The sequence below is a fragment of the Symphalangus syndactylus genome, chromosome 14 (assembly GCF_028878055.3).
Source record: "Symphalangus syndactylus isolate Jambi chromosome 14, NHGRI_mSymSyn1-v2.1_pri, whole genome shotgun sequence".
Lineage (NCBI taxonomy): Eukaryota > Metazoa > Chordata > Mammalia > Primates > Hylobatidae > Symphalangus > Symphalangus syndactylus.
This window is the reverse complement of record NC_072436.2, coordinates 63,368,158-63,383,539: the sequence shown is the minus strand read 5'-3', so window position 1 is coordinate 63,383,539 and position 15,382 is coordinate 63,368,158. Positions and strand designations below refer to the sequence as shown.

The 15,382-nt window shown below is 43.2% G+C and overlaps 1 protein-coding gene across 14 annotated transcripts in view; it reads right to left on the bottom strand.

Moving 5' to 3' along the window:
- Positions 1–10,346: 10,346 nt before the first annotated feature.
- PRPSAP2 (phosphoribosyl pyrophosphate synthetase associated protein 2) overlaps positions 10,347–15,382 on the bottom strand; it is a 79,335-nt gene continuing 74,299 nt past the window's right edge. For all 14 annotated transcript variants that reach the window (XM_055243233.2, XM_055243248.2, XM_055243246.2 and 11 more), the window contains 2 exons: positions 12,703–12,849; positions 10,347–11,084 (listed from right to left, as the gene is read on the bottom strand). In XM_055243233.2, the coding sequence (XP_055099208.1) occupies positions 10,926–11,084; positions 12,703–12,849 (306 nt within the window). In that variant the 3' untranslated portion in view covers positions 10,347–10,925. The remainder of the gene's footprint in view (positions 11,085–12,702; positions 12,850–15,382) is intronic.

The window sequence follows — 15,382 nt, the reverse complement described above, 5'->3', positions numbered from 1 at the left end:
CCGAAGACATTCACAGATGTTCTGTTGGACCCAGCTGTCATGAGATGCCCTGATGACAGCCCCAATTTTGGAGCCATAGGTGAATGTCACTCTCCCTCTAGGAGGTGTGGACAGTGAAAGTTCCTGTGTCACCACAACCTGGGAAGTGACTCCTGAACCCAGAGAAAGAAAAAAGATATCATCAGGACAGGAGACAAAACCTTAGAGAATATAGACACCTAGTAGTTTCTAAGTAATTTTTTTAACTATTGAAAGAATCATTGAGCAAATAAAGAAAAAACATACAAATATCTACCTTCCTAATTTGTGAGTTAAAAATAAAATAAAGTATGATTTCAATGTTCTTTGTTTTTTTTTAAATTTAATTTTAATTTTTAAATTTTGTGGGTACATAGTAGATATATATATTTATATATACTTATTTTTATATATTATACATTTTTATATATTTGTATTTATATATACTTATATGTATATTTATACATATAAGTATATATTTATGAATATATATAAGTATATATATTTATTGGGTACATATTTTGATACAGACATGCAATGTGTAATAATTACATCAGGGTAAATGGGTTATCCATCACCTCAAGCATTATCCTTTGTGTTACAAACAATCCAATTATAATCTTTTAGCTATTTTAAAATGTACAATTACATTATTTTTTACTATTGTCACCTGTTGTGCTAGCAAATACTAGGCCTTACTCATTCTTTCTGTTTTTTATACCCATTAACCATCCCCAGTTCCCTCCCCTCTACCCCCAACTACCCTTCCTAGCCTCTACTAACCATCCTTCTATTTGCTATCTCCATAAGTTCAATTGTTTTAATTTTTAGATTCCACATATAAGTGAGAACATGTGCTGTTTGTCCTTCTGTGCCTGGCTTATTTCACCTAACATAATGACCTTAAGTTCCATCTGTGTTGTTGCGAATGACAGGATCTCATTCTTTTTTATGGCTGAATAGTACTCCATTGTGTATATGTACCACATTTTCTTTATCCATTCATGTGTTGACGGACAACTGGGTTGCCTCCAAATCTTGGCTATAGTGGGTAGTGCTTCGATAAACATGAGAGTGCAGATATAGCTTCATTATATGATTTCCTTTCTTTTAGATAACATACTTAGGAGTGTGATTGCTGGATTATATAATAGCTCTATTTTTAGTTTTCTGAGGAAACTCCAAACTGTTCTCCATAGTAGTTGTACTAATTTACATTCCTACCAACAGTGTACAAGGGTTCCCTTTTCTTCACATCCTCAAAAGCATTTGTTATTGCCTATCTTTTGGACAAAATCCACTTTAACTGGGATGAGATAGTATCTCATTGTAGTTCTGATCTGCATTTATCTGATGATCAATTATGTTGGGCACCTCTTCATAAACCTGTTTGCCGTTTATATGTCTTTCCTTTATAAATATCTATCCAGATCTTTTGCCCATTTTAAATCAGATTATTAGACTTTTTCCTATAGAGTTATTTGAGCTTCTTATATATTTTGGTTATTAGTCCTTTGTCAGACAGATAGTTTGCAAAGAGACAACCCACAGAATGGGGTTCATTCAATGGGATTGTCTTTCTGTTGATTGTTTCCTTTGTTGTGGAGAAGCTTTCTAACTTGATGTGATCCCATTTGTTCATTTTTGCTTTGATTGCCTGTGCTTGTGGGGTATTACTCAAGAAATCTTTGCCCACTTCAATGTTCTGGAGAGTTTTCCCAATGTTTTCTTTTAATAGTTTCATAGTTTGAGGTCTTAGATTTAAGTCTTTAATCCATTTTGATTTGATTTCTTTTTTTTAATTTTTTTTTTGCACACAAAACAATAAACATTTTCTAAAAGTACATACAAACAAAAAGATGCATATCAAACATATTAGGAAGGTTGCACATGGGAAGACGGGGAATAGAAATGGGGGGAGGCAATTAAAGAAAATAAATGAGAGAGGGACTTTGTATGGATCAATGATAATAACTCAATCCTCTATTTGACAAAGAAGAAGGAGAAGGAAGAGGAAGAAAAAGAAAGTAGGATAAAGGATCAGAAAGGGAGGAAAATAGAAAAAATTAGAGTATGACTCCAGGGTAGACCTGTTTTGTTGTCGCTTGGTTGGTTGGTTGGTTTGTCAGTTGTATTTTTCTTTTTCTTTTTTTTTTTTTTTTGAGAAGGAGTCTCGCTCTGTCGCCCAGGCTGGAGTGCAGTGGCGCAATCTCGGCTCACTGCAAGCTCCGCCTCCCGGGTTCACGCCATTCTCCTGCCTCAGCCTCTCCAAGTAGCTGGGACTACAGGCGCCCGCCACCACGCCCGGCTAATTTTTTGTATTTTTAGTAGAGACGGGGTTTCACCGTGGTCTCGATCTCCTGACCTCGTGATCCACCCGCCTCGGCCTCCCAAAGTGCTGGGATTACAGGCATGAGCCACCACGCATGGACTGATGTGTATTTTATAATTGTTATGTGTTCTTGTTGAATATTTCATTTCATACACATAAAATGTCCCACATTTCCTGATGTAAATAATGTTCATTAAAATTATTTGGTCTGATACCAAGATAACCACAAGAGCTTTCTGCAGGTAAATGTTTGCATAGTGTATTTTTAGCATCCTTTAAAATTTAACACACAAGTAACTTTATTTTAAGGAAATGTATTTTTATCTGGTTCATCAATACATTTACATTGAATATAATTGCTGATATTGTGTGTGAGTTCACCTTTCTCTTTATTTGGGCTTTTTGCTTTATTTCTTTTTGCTCACTTTTTATTTTTCACGAATCAAGTGTTTCTAACGGTATCATTTTACATTAGTACCTATTTAGTTTTACATTCTATAAGTTCAATAGGAACCCTAGATATTGCAACATATAACTTCGCCTTATTAGTGCCCACATTATTTATACATTTTGTGTAATTATTTTATAACACAGAACCTCATAAAAGTTTACACAATGCCTGTTCTTTGTGGTAATTATGGTTGCTAGAGGTTGTATATGCACCTAAGTATGAATGATGAAAACCATTATCGGTGGTGGAGGTGGTGTTTTCAACATCAAAGTCATCTTACGTATCCAACACATTCCCTTCCCTGTGCTGTGACCCTGCAGGATTTTTCAAGTGAGTGCCTGGCAGGTGCCTGTCTCTTAAGCACCAAGAAACTGCAGAAATCCCCTCCACCTGTCTTTCAGAGATTTTGCCTCATCTTTTTAGCCTCTTAATGTGGGTTGGAATTCAGCATCTGTTTGCACAAGGACCTAATGGGGGTTTGAAGCGCTCAATCTCCAGTTTGTTTTTAATCCTCAAGGACACTGAATTACCCTCAAAGATATTTCAGTATTCTTTGGCATGATCAAGTGCGCACTTGCTGTTTAGCCCTTGCTGGCATCTGTACCCTCATCCTGTCTCGTCTTTTTGTCCCAGTCATCCATTCTATGGGATGTTTCCTCTCCCTTTATGGAGAATCTCAGAAACCTGCAGGCTTCTGGAGGCTGCCTCAGGTACAGGGAAGGGCAAGAAGGTGGACAAATTTTATCTTTGACAACAGAAACCTCAGCACATTTTTCCTGGACCATGTGGTGAACACTCTCACTCCTAACCCCAAACCTGACCTTAGTCACGGACACAAACACACGCCAAGTCCACGTGCCCAGAGATCTGGAATCACCAAGAGTATTTTCCTTCTGAGCTACCTGCCTGTGTGGCAATGCCCAGGCTGGGAATGTTTTATCCTAAAAGCCTAGTATATAGGTTGACTGGATATGAGGCGACAGACAAATGGAAAGGCCTCAGTCTGTCAGTCCTGGAGGAAAAAATGACTGCAGGAATGTCCTGAGTCAGATGACAGTCATGCAAAATGAAAGTGAGTCTATAGGCCAGGCTGTGGGATCAGATGGGAGGCTTGTGCCTCATGTCCCCATGAGACAGTGTCCTGGGTTAACACTGAGCTCTTTCCACATCCTGAACAGTGATTATCACCCGTATCCTCAGACAGGATCCCAGAGTATTGCAGGAGCTCAAGTGGCCAGCCCTAGAACAAGAGCCGGAAATCAGAACCCTGCAAGCTGGAGACCAGCAGGCATTACCATCTGGGGCTGGCCAATATGGTGAAACCCCGTCTCTACAAAAAATATAAAAAATTAGCCAGGTGTGGTAGCATGCTCCTGTCATCCCAGTTACTCGGGAGGCTGAGGCAGGAGAATTGCTTGAACCCAGGAGGTGGAGGTTGCAGTGAGCCTAGATTGTACCACCGCACTCCAGCCTGAGCGACAGAGCAAAATTCTGTCTCAAAAAAAAAAAAAAAAAAAAAAAAAGAAGACGTTTCTCCCTATAACCCACTCTATTCCCTGGATCGGAGTCCCCAACCCCCAGGACCATGGGCCGCACAGCAGGAGGTGAGCGGCAGGCAAGCCATCATTACTGCCTGAGCTCCACCTTCTGTAAGATCAGTGGCAGCATTAGATTTTCATAGGAGCAAGTACCCTATTGGGAACTGTGCATGCGAGGGATCCAGGTTGCGCACTCCTTATGAGAATCTAATGTCTGATATCTGAGGTGGAGCAGTTTCATCCCCAAACTATCCCCAACCTCTTGCTCCAATCTGTGGAAAAGTTGTCTTCCATAAAACCAGCCCCTGGTGCCAAAAACGTTGGGGACCACTGCCCTGGATAACTACACATCAGCTACATATCTATCTACTTATCCCCTGGTAACTACATGTCTGCTTTCTGTTTTTATGGATTTGGCTATTCTGGATATTTTATATAAATGGAATCACACAATATGTGACCTTCTGTGTCAGGTTAATTTCACTTAGCATAATGTTTTAGAGGCTTACACACATTATAACTCATACGGTAATCTATTCCTTTTTATTCTATGTAAATACTTTTTTTTTTTGAGACAGGGTCTCACTCTGTCGCTCAGGCTGGAGTGCAGTGGTGCTATCTTGGCTCACTGCAACCTCCATCTCCCAGGTTCAAGTGATTCTCCCATTTCAGGCTCCCAAGTAGCTGGAACTACAGGTTGGTGCCACCACACCTGGCTAATTTTTTTGGTAGAGATGAGGTTTCAACTGTGTTGTCTAGGCTGGTTTCGAACTCCTGACCTCAAGTGATCTGCCCGTGTTGTCCTGTCAAAGTACTAGGATTACAGGCATTAAATACTAAGATTTGTTTATTCATCCATTGATGGACATTTGGGATTCCACAATTTGGTGATTGTGAATAGTGCATCTGAATATGTATGTCCATGTACTTATTTGGGTATCTGTTTGTAATTGTTTTTGGAATATACCCAAGAGCAGAATTGCTGGGTCATCTGGTAATTTTATGTTTAACTTTTTGAGGAACCACCAGACTGTTTTCCACAGGAGCTGCAACATTTTACCTTTCCACCAGCAGTGTATGTACGAGGGCTCCAATTTTTCCATATTCTTGCCAATACTTGTTTTTGTTTGTTTGTTTTACAAGGCAGGGTCTCACTATGTTGCCCAGGCTGGTCTCAGACTCCTGGGCTCAAGTGATCTTCCCACCTCAGCCTCCCGAGTAGTTGGGACTACAGGTGTGCAACACGGCAACTGGTGCCAACACTTGTTATTTCTGATTTTGTTTGTTTTGCAGTATAACCATTCAAATGGGTATCAAGTGGTATCTCATTGTGGTTTTTGTTTGTATTACCTATAGTGACCAATGATGTTGAGCATCTTTCCATTTAGATATATTTTTTGTATGAATGCTTGTGTATCTTTTTGTTATTTATTTATTTGTTTTTTTGAGACTGAGTCTCACTCTGTTGTCATGTCTCGGCATAATCTCGGCTCACTACAACCTCCGCCTCCTGGGTTCAAGCGATTCTTGTGTCTCAGCCATTGAGTAGCTTGAATTACAGGTGTGCACCACCATGCTTGGCTAATTTTTGTGTTTTTAGCAGAGACGGGGCTTTTCCACATTGGCCAGTTGGTCTCGAATTCTGGGCATCAAGTGATGCACCCATAGCCTCTCAAAATGCTGGGATTACAGGCGTGAGCCACCAAGCCCGGCCTGTATATCTTTTTGTATATCTTTCTTTGTGGGAATGCCTATTCAAATCCCATTTAAAAAATGTTTTTGGGCCGGCCTCGGTGGCTCATGCCTGTAATCCCAGCACTTTGGGAGGCTGAGGCTGGCGGATGACAAGGTCAGGAGTTCGAGACCAGCCTGACGAACATGGTGAAACCCCATCACTGCAAAAAACACAGAAAATTGCTGGGCATGGTGGCACATGCCTGTAGTCCCAGCTCCTCAGGACGCTGAGGTGGGAGGATTGCTCGAACCCAGGAGGTCGAGACTGCAGTGAGCTTAGATCATGCCACTGCACTCCAGCCGGGGTGACAGAGCCAAACCTTGTCTCAAAAAATAAATTTTTTTTATCTGTTTGTTGTAGAATTGTACATTTATATATCCTGAATAAGACCTTTATCAGATATATAATTTGAAAATATTTTCTTCTACTTTTAGATTGTCTTTACACTATCTTGATAGTGTCCTTTGATGCCCAAAAGTTTTAATTTGATGAAGTCCAGTTTATCTGTTATTTATTTTGTTGTTTGTGCTTTTGGTGTCATATCTAAGAATCCTTTGCCAACCCCAAGGTCATGAAGATTTATCCCTGTGTTTTATTCTAAAAGTTTTATAGTTTTAGCCCTTCATTCTTTGTGTATGGATTTTTAGTTGTCCTAGTACCATTTGTTAAAAACACCATTCTTGGCTGGGTGCAGTGGCTCACACCTGTAATTCCAGCACTTTGGGAGGCTGAGCGGGGTGGATCACTTGAGGTCAGGATTTCGAGACCAGCCTGGCCAACATGGCAAAACCCCGTCTTTACTGAAAATACAAAAATTAGCCAGGCATGGTGCTGCATGCCTGTAGTCCCAGCTACTCGGAAGGCTGAGGTACAAGAATTGCTTGAACCCCGGAGGTAGAGATTGCAGTGAGCCGAGATAGTGCCAGTGAGTCAAAATTGCGCCACTGCACTCCAGCCTGGGCAACAGAGTGAGACTCTGTCTCAAAACAAAACAAAACAAAACACGAAAAAGAACCCCCCAAAATCACCATTCTTTTTCCTGCTGAGAGATCTTGGCACCTTTGTTGAAAATCAATTGACTATAGATGTAGTGTTTATTTCTGAACTCTTTTTTTTTTTTTTTTTGAGACGGAGTCTTGCTGTTGCCCAGGCTGGAGTGCAGTGGCGCAATCTCGGCTCACTGCAGGCTCCGCCCCCTGGGGGTTCACACCGTTCTCCTGCCTCAGCCTCCCGAGTAGCTGGGACTACAGGCGTCCGCCACCTCGCCCGGCTAATTTTTTGTATTTTTAGTAGAGATGGGGGTTTCACCGTGTTAGCCAGGATGGTCTCGATCTCCTGACCTCGTGATCTGCGTGCCTCGGCCTCCCAAAGTGCTGAGATTACAGGTGTGAGCCACCGCACCCAGCCTATTTCTGAACTCTTGATTCTACTTCATTGGCTTATATGCCTCTCCTTATGCCAGAACTACACTATTTTTGATTGGTATAGCTTTGTAGTTAAGTTCTGAAATCAAGAAGTCCAAGTCCTCAAACTTTGTTCTTTTTCAAGACTGATTTGGCTATTTGAGGTCCTCGGTGATTCCATATGAATTTTAGGATGGGCTTTTCTATAGCTGCCAAAAAATGCCATTGGGATTTTGATATTCACACTGAATCTGTAGATTGCTTTGGAGTATTCCATCTTAACGATATTAAGACTTCCAACCTGTGATCATGGGATGTCTTCCTATTTAGGTCTTCTTTAATTTCTTCCAACAATGTTTTATAAAGTACACAATACACACAACATAAAATTTAGCATTTCAGCCTTTTTTTTTTCTTGAGACAGAGTCTCACTCTGTCACCAGCATGGAGTACAGTGGTGTGATCTCTTTCCTTATTGATCTTTTGTCTGGTTGATCTGTTAGAAGTAGGTGTTGAATTCTACAACTTTTTTTGAGATGGGGTCTTGCTCTGTTGCCCAGGTTGGACTGCAGTGGCACGATCTCGGCTCACTGCAACCTCCATCTCCCAGGTTCAAGCAATCCTCCCTCCTCAGCCTTAGAGGTAATAAACAGTGAGAGCCAAAAGATTAATGCCCCTGGCACACAGTGTGGTGGAACTGGTATGTGTCCATCCACTCATGCCCTTTAGTGGCATCCTGTGTTCTTGATGCCTCGAGAGCATTGCTTTAACCACGAGTCTGTCAAGTGATGACGTCACAGTCAGAACTGGAAACGATTAGCCTGTTTTCTGTCATAGAATTTCTGGGTTCACTTCCCCATTACCTCTGGCCACAGAGACTGTCTCTGTCTCTAGCAAACACAGTAGTCTAGAGGGTAAATGGCTTCTCTGGCCAAAGAAAAGCCTACAATACATGGAGAAACTGTATCTGGGGCCTCCTCTAGACAGGGAAGAGGACGGCTGAGGGGTTTGGGTGTCCTTACTGGGCACTCCTGAAGCCCTCAGAGTCCCCCAGCACTCCCCACCACACCACAGAACCTGACTTGCCCCTCGAGGGCCTCCATCCTCCTGCCCCAGCCCGGCGGGCCAGGACGTGGCACCCCACTCTCCTCCACCATCATCTGCCAATTGTCTTTCCTGGGCCTCAGCCCTCTGTCAGCCATCCCCTGGCACATGCCCCGCCCATGGCTCCTCCCGGCACTCATCTTCACGTTCTTCCAGAGCCAACTCAGAGCAGATCTTCGAGTCTCTGTGGGTGTGAAGGATCCTAGCTTTAGCCAAGTTCATTACCCAGAGGAAAACACTCCCATAAAACATCTGTTTCCATTCACTTCTGTAAATATGACTTTTCTTCATGAAGGATGACACGCCAGGAAAAACCATGGAGGTCAAAGCTCACTGGACACAGTGGCAGGAGGAAACCTCCCCTGAAGGAGCTTGAGAGCCCACTGCATCTCCCAGGAACCCAGAGCAGAACCTGTCCTCCCTGCTAGTGCAGCACCACCATTCCCAACCCATGGGAGGGCCACTGTGCCAGCACAGCCACCCCAGGGGATGCCCCATGGCTGTTCAAGAAGTGCCTGTCACTTGTTATAAAGCCAAACCACATGGCAACTTCAGCCGTCATCTATAGTAGCAAATGGTTAGACAGCATCCAAAGGGCAGAAGGTAGGAAAAAACCCAAACCCAGCAGAGGCTGGAGCTGTGAGATTTACTGAAGCCTCTTCAGCTCATTTCACAGCAACAGGGGGAGGTCCTGGCACCACAGGCAGGCTCCACTCTCATGGGTGGTGACACCTTGCTCCCAAAGCTCTTCTTCCAAATGTGGAAACTGGGTGGAGGTCTCCAGCCTGCAACTGACAGAACTGCACTGGCAAAGAAGCCGCCAGCTAACATCCCATGCCCTAAGCCAATTCATTCCGAAGATCGAGAGGCCCCATTTCTAGGGACAGGTTCACAGAAAGCAAGGACACTTTTTCAAAGTAAATCGCTCTATCATTAACTGGATTTGAAAACTTGGGGAGAGAATGAACACCTTTCCCCCAAAGCTGTTTCCTCAGAAGTAAACTAGGTGTGAGGGGTGGCACTGCTGGGTGTGCAAGAGCCCACGGAATACTTGGGCAGCTTCCAGAAGCAGAGCCCTTGGTGCTTCTGCACAAACAAGGCCCTGGCCTACTGGGGCAAGCCCTCAGGCCACGCTGCTCTCTATGGAGCATAGGGAAGGCCAGCGTGGCTGGTGACTGATCTTAATTTTGTGCTAAATTAACTATTTTATTCCAGATTCTAACACAGACAAGCAAAAAGCAAAGGTTTAAAGTGTTTGGGGAGGAAGAAAAATTAGTTTTTTATGAGCAAGTCTACATATTCCTCCATAAGTCAGGCTGAGTGGGAGGACAGGGGGCTGTAACCCCCAGTGCCAGTGCTCCAGGGGAGGCCAGTCCATTGGACTCCGTGGGGAAGTTCAGGGTCCTAAACTCTAAAGTCAGATGATATTAGACCCTTGACAGCAACAAGGGTCATGTCACTTGCCCTTTGGGGCGCATCCCCCAGCATCTCATCTCCCTAGAGCATGACGGAGAACAGCCAGCCATGGAAGAGAGGCAAAGCCACACCAAGACCAATGGCAGATGGTGCCCACTGGCTCCGTTGCTGCCTGTGGCCTTGCATGCTGAGATTCCAGCTCCTCCCCCTCCTCAGTCAATTGACTACACGTCGGGAACTTTCAGGGCCTTGGACAAATGGTCAGAACAGAGGATATCACATCTCTGAGAGGCTACTGCATCCCCCACAAAGCTGCAGAAGAGAAAACAAGCTGATGAACATTTCAACATTCACAGTGTGTAGATTTAGCTTTTATTTTATTTTAGTTATAAAACGATTGCCAAAACACAAAGTTTTAGAAAAACACACAAACACAAGTTTTTATTCCTTTTTTAGTTGCAGAAAATAAATACAATCACATATTCCATATGCTTGTCTACAAAAGCATCTCTAAAAATGTCATTTGCTGGACTTGACAGTATAACCTTTTTGGCTTTTCAATTGCAGGTATCATACAGATCATTTTATTAACTTTTTAAGCACTTGGTTCAAGCAACTTTGGAAAAAGACTTTGTGAGCTTACAAATCTTATTCCAAGTGTTATTTTTTAAACAGTTAAAACTAAAACAAGGTCTTACCTTTTCAAAAGAGGAGAATAAAGTTTTTCTTTTATAAAAATTGCTCCCCAAACTCACAAACACCCAAACCGACATAAAAAGTTGGTCTATCTTCTCAGGAATCAACAAGAAGTGAGGTTACAGGGGAGACGGAGGAACAAACATGACGGTTCCTGTGAAATCTATCCCACCGAGCAGTCACTCTTATGTTTCCAGTTTGGCCCTTGGGAGTTTCCCTAAAGGAAAGCTGTTCAGTCATCTAAGCCTATGTTTCTGAAAAGGTAGGACATGGACTCCCCATTGTGGATCCGACGGATCGCCTCTGAAAGGATCATGCTGATATCCACAGTTTTAATCTTGGGGCACTGGAGCTTCTGGACTTCATGTGGAATTGTATTGGTGACCACCACCTGTGAAGCAAGAGAAAAAAAAACCAGAGCATCAGAAAGCCAAGTAGCTTCATGGTTTGATCTGGAAATGTGACAGCTTCTCAAATCTGAGGCTCGCCATGACAGGAAAACAGTGGATCTATGTCTCAAGTCCATGTTTCATTCATTCATTCATTCATTCATTCATTTATTTATTTATTTATTTATTTATTTATTTATTTATTTATTTATTTTTAGACAGAGTCTCGCTCTGTCGCTCAGGCTGGAGTCCAGTGGCGTCATCTCAGCTCACTGCAAGCTCCGCCTCCCGGGTTCACGCCATTCTCCTGCCTCAGCCTCCCAAGTAGCTGGGACTACAGGCGCCTGCCACCATGCTCAACTCATTTTTTTATATTTTTAGTAGAGACGGGGTTTCACCGCATTAGCCAGGATGGTCTCGACCTCCTGACCTCATGATCCGCCTGCCTCAGCCTCCCAAAGTGCTGGGATTACAGGCATGAGCCACCACGCCCAGCCTGTGTTTCTTAGGTGAAGATTTGATAACCGCACACCCACTAGGACAGGTACGGCAAAAAAAGATAATAACAAGTATTGGAGGGATGCAGAGAAACTGGAGCCCCCCACTCACGTCTGTGGAAATGTAAAATGGTGCAGCTGCTTTGAAAAACAGTCTGGCAGCTCCTTGAAAGTTTAAACATGAAGTTACTGTATGACCTGGCAGTTCTAAACGTAGGTACGTATCCAAGAGAATGGAAAACACATGTCCACACAAAAACTTGTACACAAATGTTTACTGCAGCACCATTCATAAGTTAAAAAGTAGAAAACAAATTTTTCTATCAACATGAAATACGAAGAGAGAGACAAAATGTGGACTATCCATGTAACAGTATTATTTGATCATAAAATGGAATGAAGTATTGATTCATGCTCCAACATGGATGAACCTTGAAAATATTATGTTGAGTGAAGAAAGCCAGACACAAAAGACCACACATTGTATAATCTCATTTATAGGAAATGTCCAGAACAGGCAAATCTAGAGAGACAGAAAGCAGATTAGTGGTTCCCAGGGACTAACGGCAGTGAGAGAAAATGTGAAGTGACAGCTAATGGGTATGGGGTTCCTTTCTAGGGAGAAGAAAATGTTCTAAAATCAACTATGGTAATGACTGCACAACTCTGAACATTCTACAAACCAATGAGTTGTATACATTATTATTATTATTTTTTTTTTTTGAGACAAGAGTCTTGTTCTGTCACCCAGGCTGGAATGCAGTGGCACAATCTCGGCTCACTGCAGCCACTGCCCCTTGGGTTCCAGTGATTCTCTTGCCTCAGCCTCCCAAGTAGCTGGGATTACAGGCGTGTGCCACCACGCCCACCTAATTTTTGTATTTTTAGTAGAGACGGGGTTTCACCCTGTTGGCCAGGCTGGTCTCCAACTCCTGACCTCAGGTGATCCACCTGCCTCGGCCTCCCAAAGTGCTGGGATTATAGGCGTGAACCACTGCACCCAGCCCTTGAATCCTTTCTCAGCCACAAAAGATCTCAGTCTTGTCCTGACTCTCTGTAACTAAAGACCAAGATGTGCCAAAAGCCCAGGCAGCTGTACCCACACACACCCAGACCCTGTTACCTCATCAATGGCAGACTCTTCAATCAGCCGGGGGGCATCAGAAGACAACAAGCCATGAGTTGCCATCACAAAGATCTTATATGCACCTCTTTCCTTCAGGGTCTCTGCTGCAGCAAGAAAGCTGTCAACATCATCAATGATGTCATCCTGCCAAAGCACAGATGGAAAAGAATGTATATGAGCACTTCTACAATAATAGGTTAGACAACCAGGAAAAAAAAAGGGTCTGCCTACATTTATTGTGAAAAATCTGCTCTTCCATTTGGCCTTGTGCAGACAGCACGGCCCCATGTTCCCATCACCGTGCCCCATGGCAGCCCTCCAGGACTTTCACATGAGCCTCTTCCTGCACAGCACCTGCCACTATTGGGGCTATCTCCCACCACACTCCAGGCTCCCAGGGGTAGCACTATTTTCTGCACCGTAACTGGCCAACACTGTGCTGTCATAATGCAGGTCACACCAGAAATGATGGAGGTATGATTTTCTTTTTTTGTTTTTAATGCACAGAAAAAGTGTTAAAAGATGTTTTTGACTCTGGGTAATAGAATTATGGGTGCCTCTTTCCCCCGCTGCTTCTTCTTGCTACTTTCCTTTTTTCCAAATTTTCTCCACTGAGCATATGGGAAATATGTTTTTTTACATGTTATTACAATGGAAAAAATAATAATGATTATTGTTTTTAATAATAAAATACCCAGTTCAGTGGTTTCCAATCTAGAGACTAGATTCCCAGGCTCCCAAGAGTTATTTTAAACCCATTATGGCATCAAACGTTGTCTAGAGTTGAATAAATATTCATATATTTATTTTACATACATATTATTACTCTTTAATTGCATACTGAAGTTACTATGATCAAAAATATACATAAAAAGGCCAGGCGTGATGGCTCATGCCTATAATCCCAGCACTTTGGGAGGCTGAGGTGGGAGGATTGCTTGAGCTCAGGAGTTCAAGACCAGCCTGAGCAACATGATGAAACCCAGTCTCTACAAAAACAGAAAACAAAAATTAGCCATGCATGCTGGTACACACCTGTAGTCCTAGCTACTTGGGAGGCTGAGGCAGGAGGATTGCTTTAGCCAGGAGGTAGAAGTTGCAGTGATCTGTGATCAAGCCACTGCACTCCAACCTGGGCAGCAGAAGCAGACCATACCTCAAAAAAAAAATACACACACACACACACACACACACACGCTACTTAAAAAGTCCTACTAGTAAAATGGTACAGCCACTTTGGAAAACAGTTTGACAGTCTCTTATAAGACTATATTTGCAACTACCATGCAAACCAACAACTGCATTTATAAGTGCAATTATCCCAGAGAAATTAAAACTCTGTTCACACAAAAACCTATACATGAATGTACATGGCGAGTTTTATGTATAATAGCCCCAACCTGGAAATCATCCAAATGTCCTTCAACAAATAAACTCTTGGGTGGGAAGGATGTCAGTGTAGCTATGAAAGGAAGCATGAGGGTGCCTTGCAGTGAAGGAGCAATTCTGTGTCCTGACTGTGGTGGTGGTTCCACAAAGCTACCCATGGTAAGACTGCATTCACACACACACACTACATACACAACTGGTGCTGTCTGAAGGACCTCTGTGGCTGTGGCACTGAGAATTTTCAGGCTGTGTTATATTGTACTATAGTTAAGCAAGATGGAGCATGCTGGGTAATGAATACACAGGATGTCCCTGTGTATTTCCCCCTACTTCCTGTGGATTTATAATTACTTCAAAATAAAAACGTTTTTTAAAAAAATGCACTGGCGGCCGGGTGCAGTGGCTCGCGCCTATAATCCCAGCACTTTGGGAGGCCAAGGTGGGCAGATCACGAGGTCAGGAGTTCGAAACCAGCCTGGCGAATATGGTGAAACCCCGTCTCTACAAAAAAAATACAAAAATTAGCCAGACGTGGTGGCGTGCACCTGTAGTCCCAGCTACTTGGGAGGCTGAGGCAGGAGAATCGCTGGAACCCAGGAGGTAGAGGTTGCAGTGAACTGAGATCACGCCACTGCACTCCAGCCTGGGTGACACAATGAGACTCTGTCTCAAAAAAATAAAAATAAACAAATAAATAAAAATGCAGCGGCACTAGAACAGGGGGGAAAGGTGCTACTGAATCCACAGCAACTTGTTACTATAGACTTTGCCAACATAAAGTAAGGGACAGCTATTACCCTGGAGGGTGATGTGAGAGATTTTTTTTTTTTTTTTTTGAGACAGAGTCTTGCTCAGTCACCCAGGCTGGAGTGCAGTGGCACGATCTCGGCTCACTGCAAGCTCCGCCTCCCAGGTTCATGCCATTCTCCTGCCTCAGCCTCCCGAGTAGCTGGGACTACAGGAGCCCACCACTACGCCCGGCTAATTTTTTGTATTTTTAGTAGAGACGAGGTTTCACCGTGTTAGCCAGGATAGTCTTGATCTCCTGACCTACACCCGTCTTGGCCTCCCAAAGTGCTGGGATTACAGGCATGAGCCACCACGCCCGGCCCCAGAGAGATGTTCTAACCTGAAAAGGGTGCGTACAAAATTATCAAGCACTAGGGATAATGTGAGGCACCCACTACAGAACTTGGGAGATGGGTGTGACCACTTTGGAAACAATTTGGCAGCACCTTGTAAAGTTAAAAATGTGCATACCTTCAGACCCAACAACTCCACTCCCAGG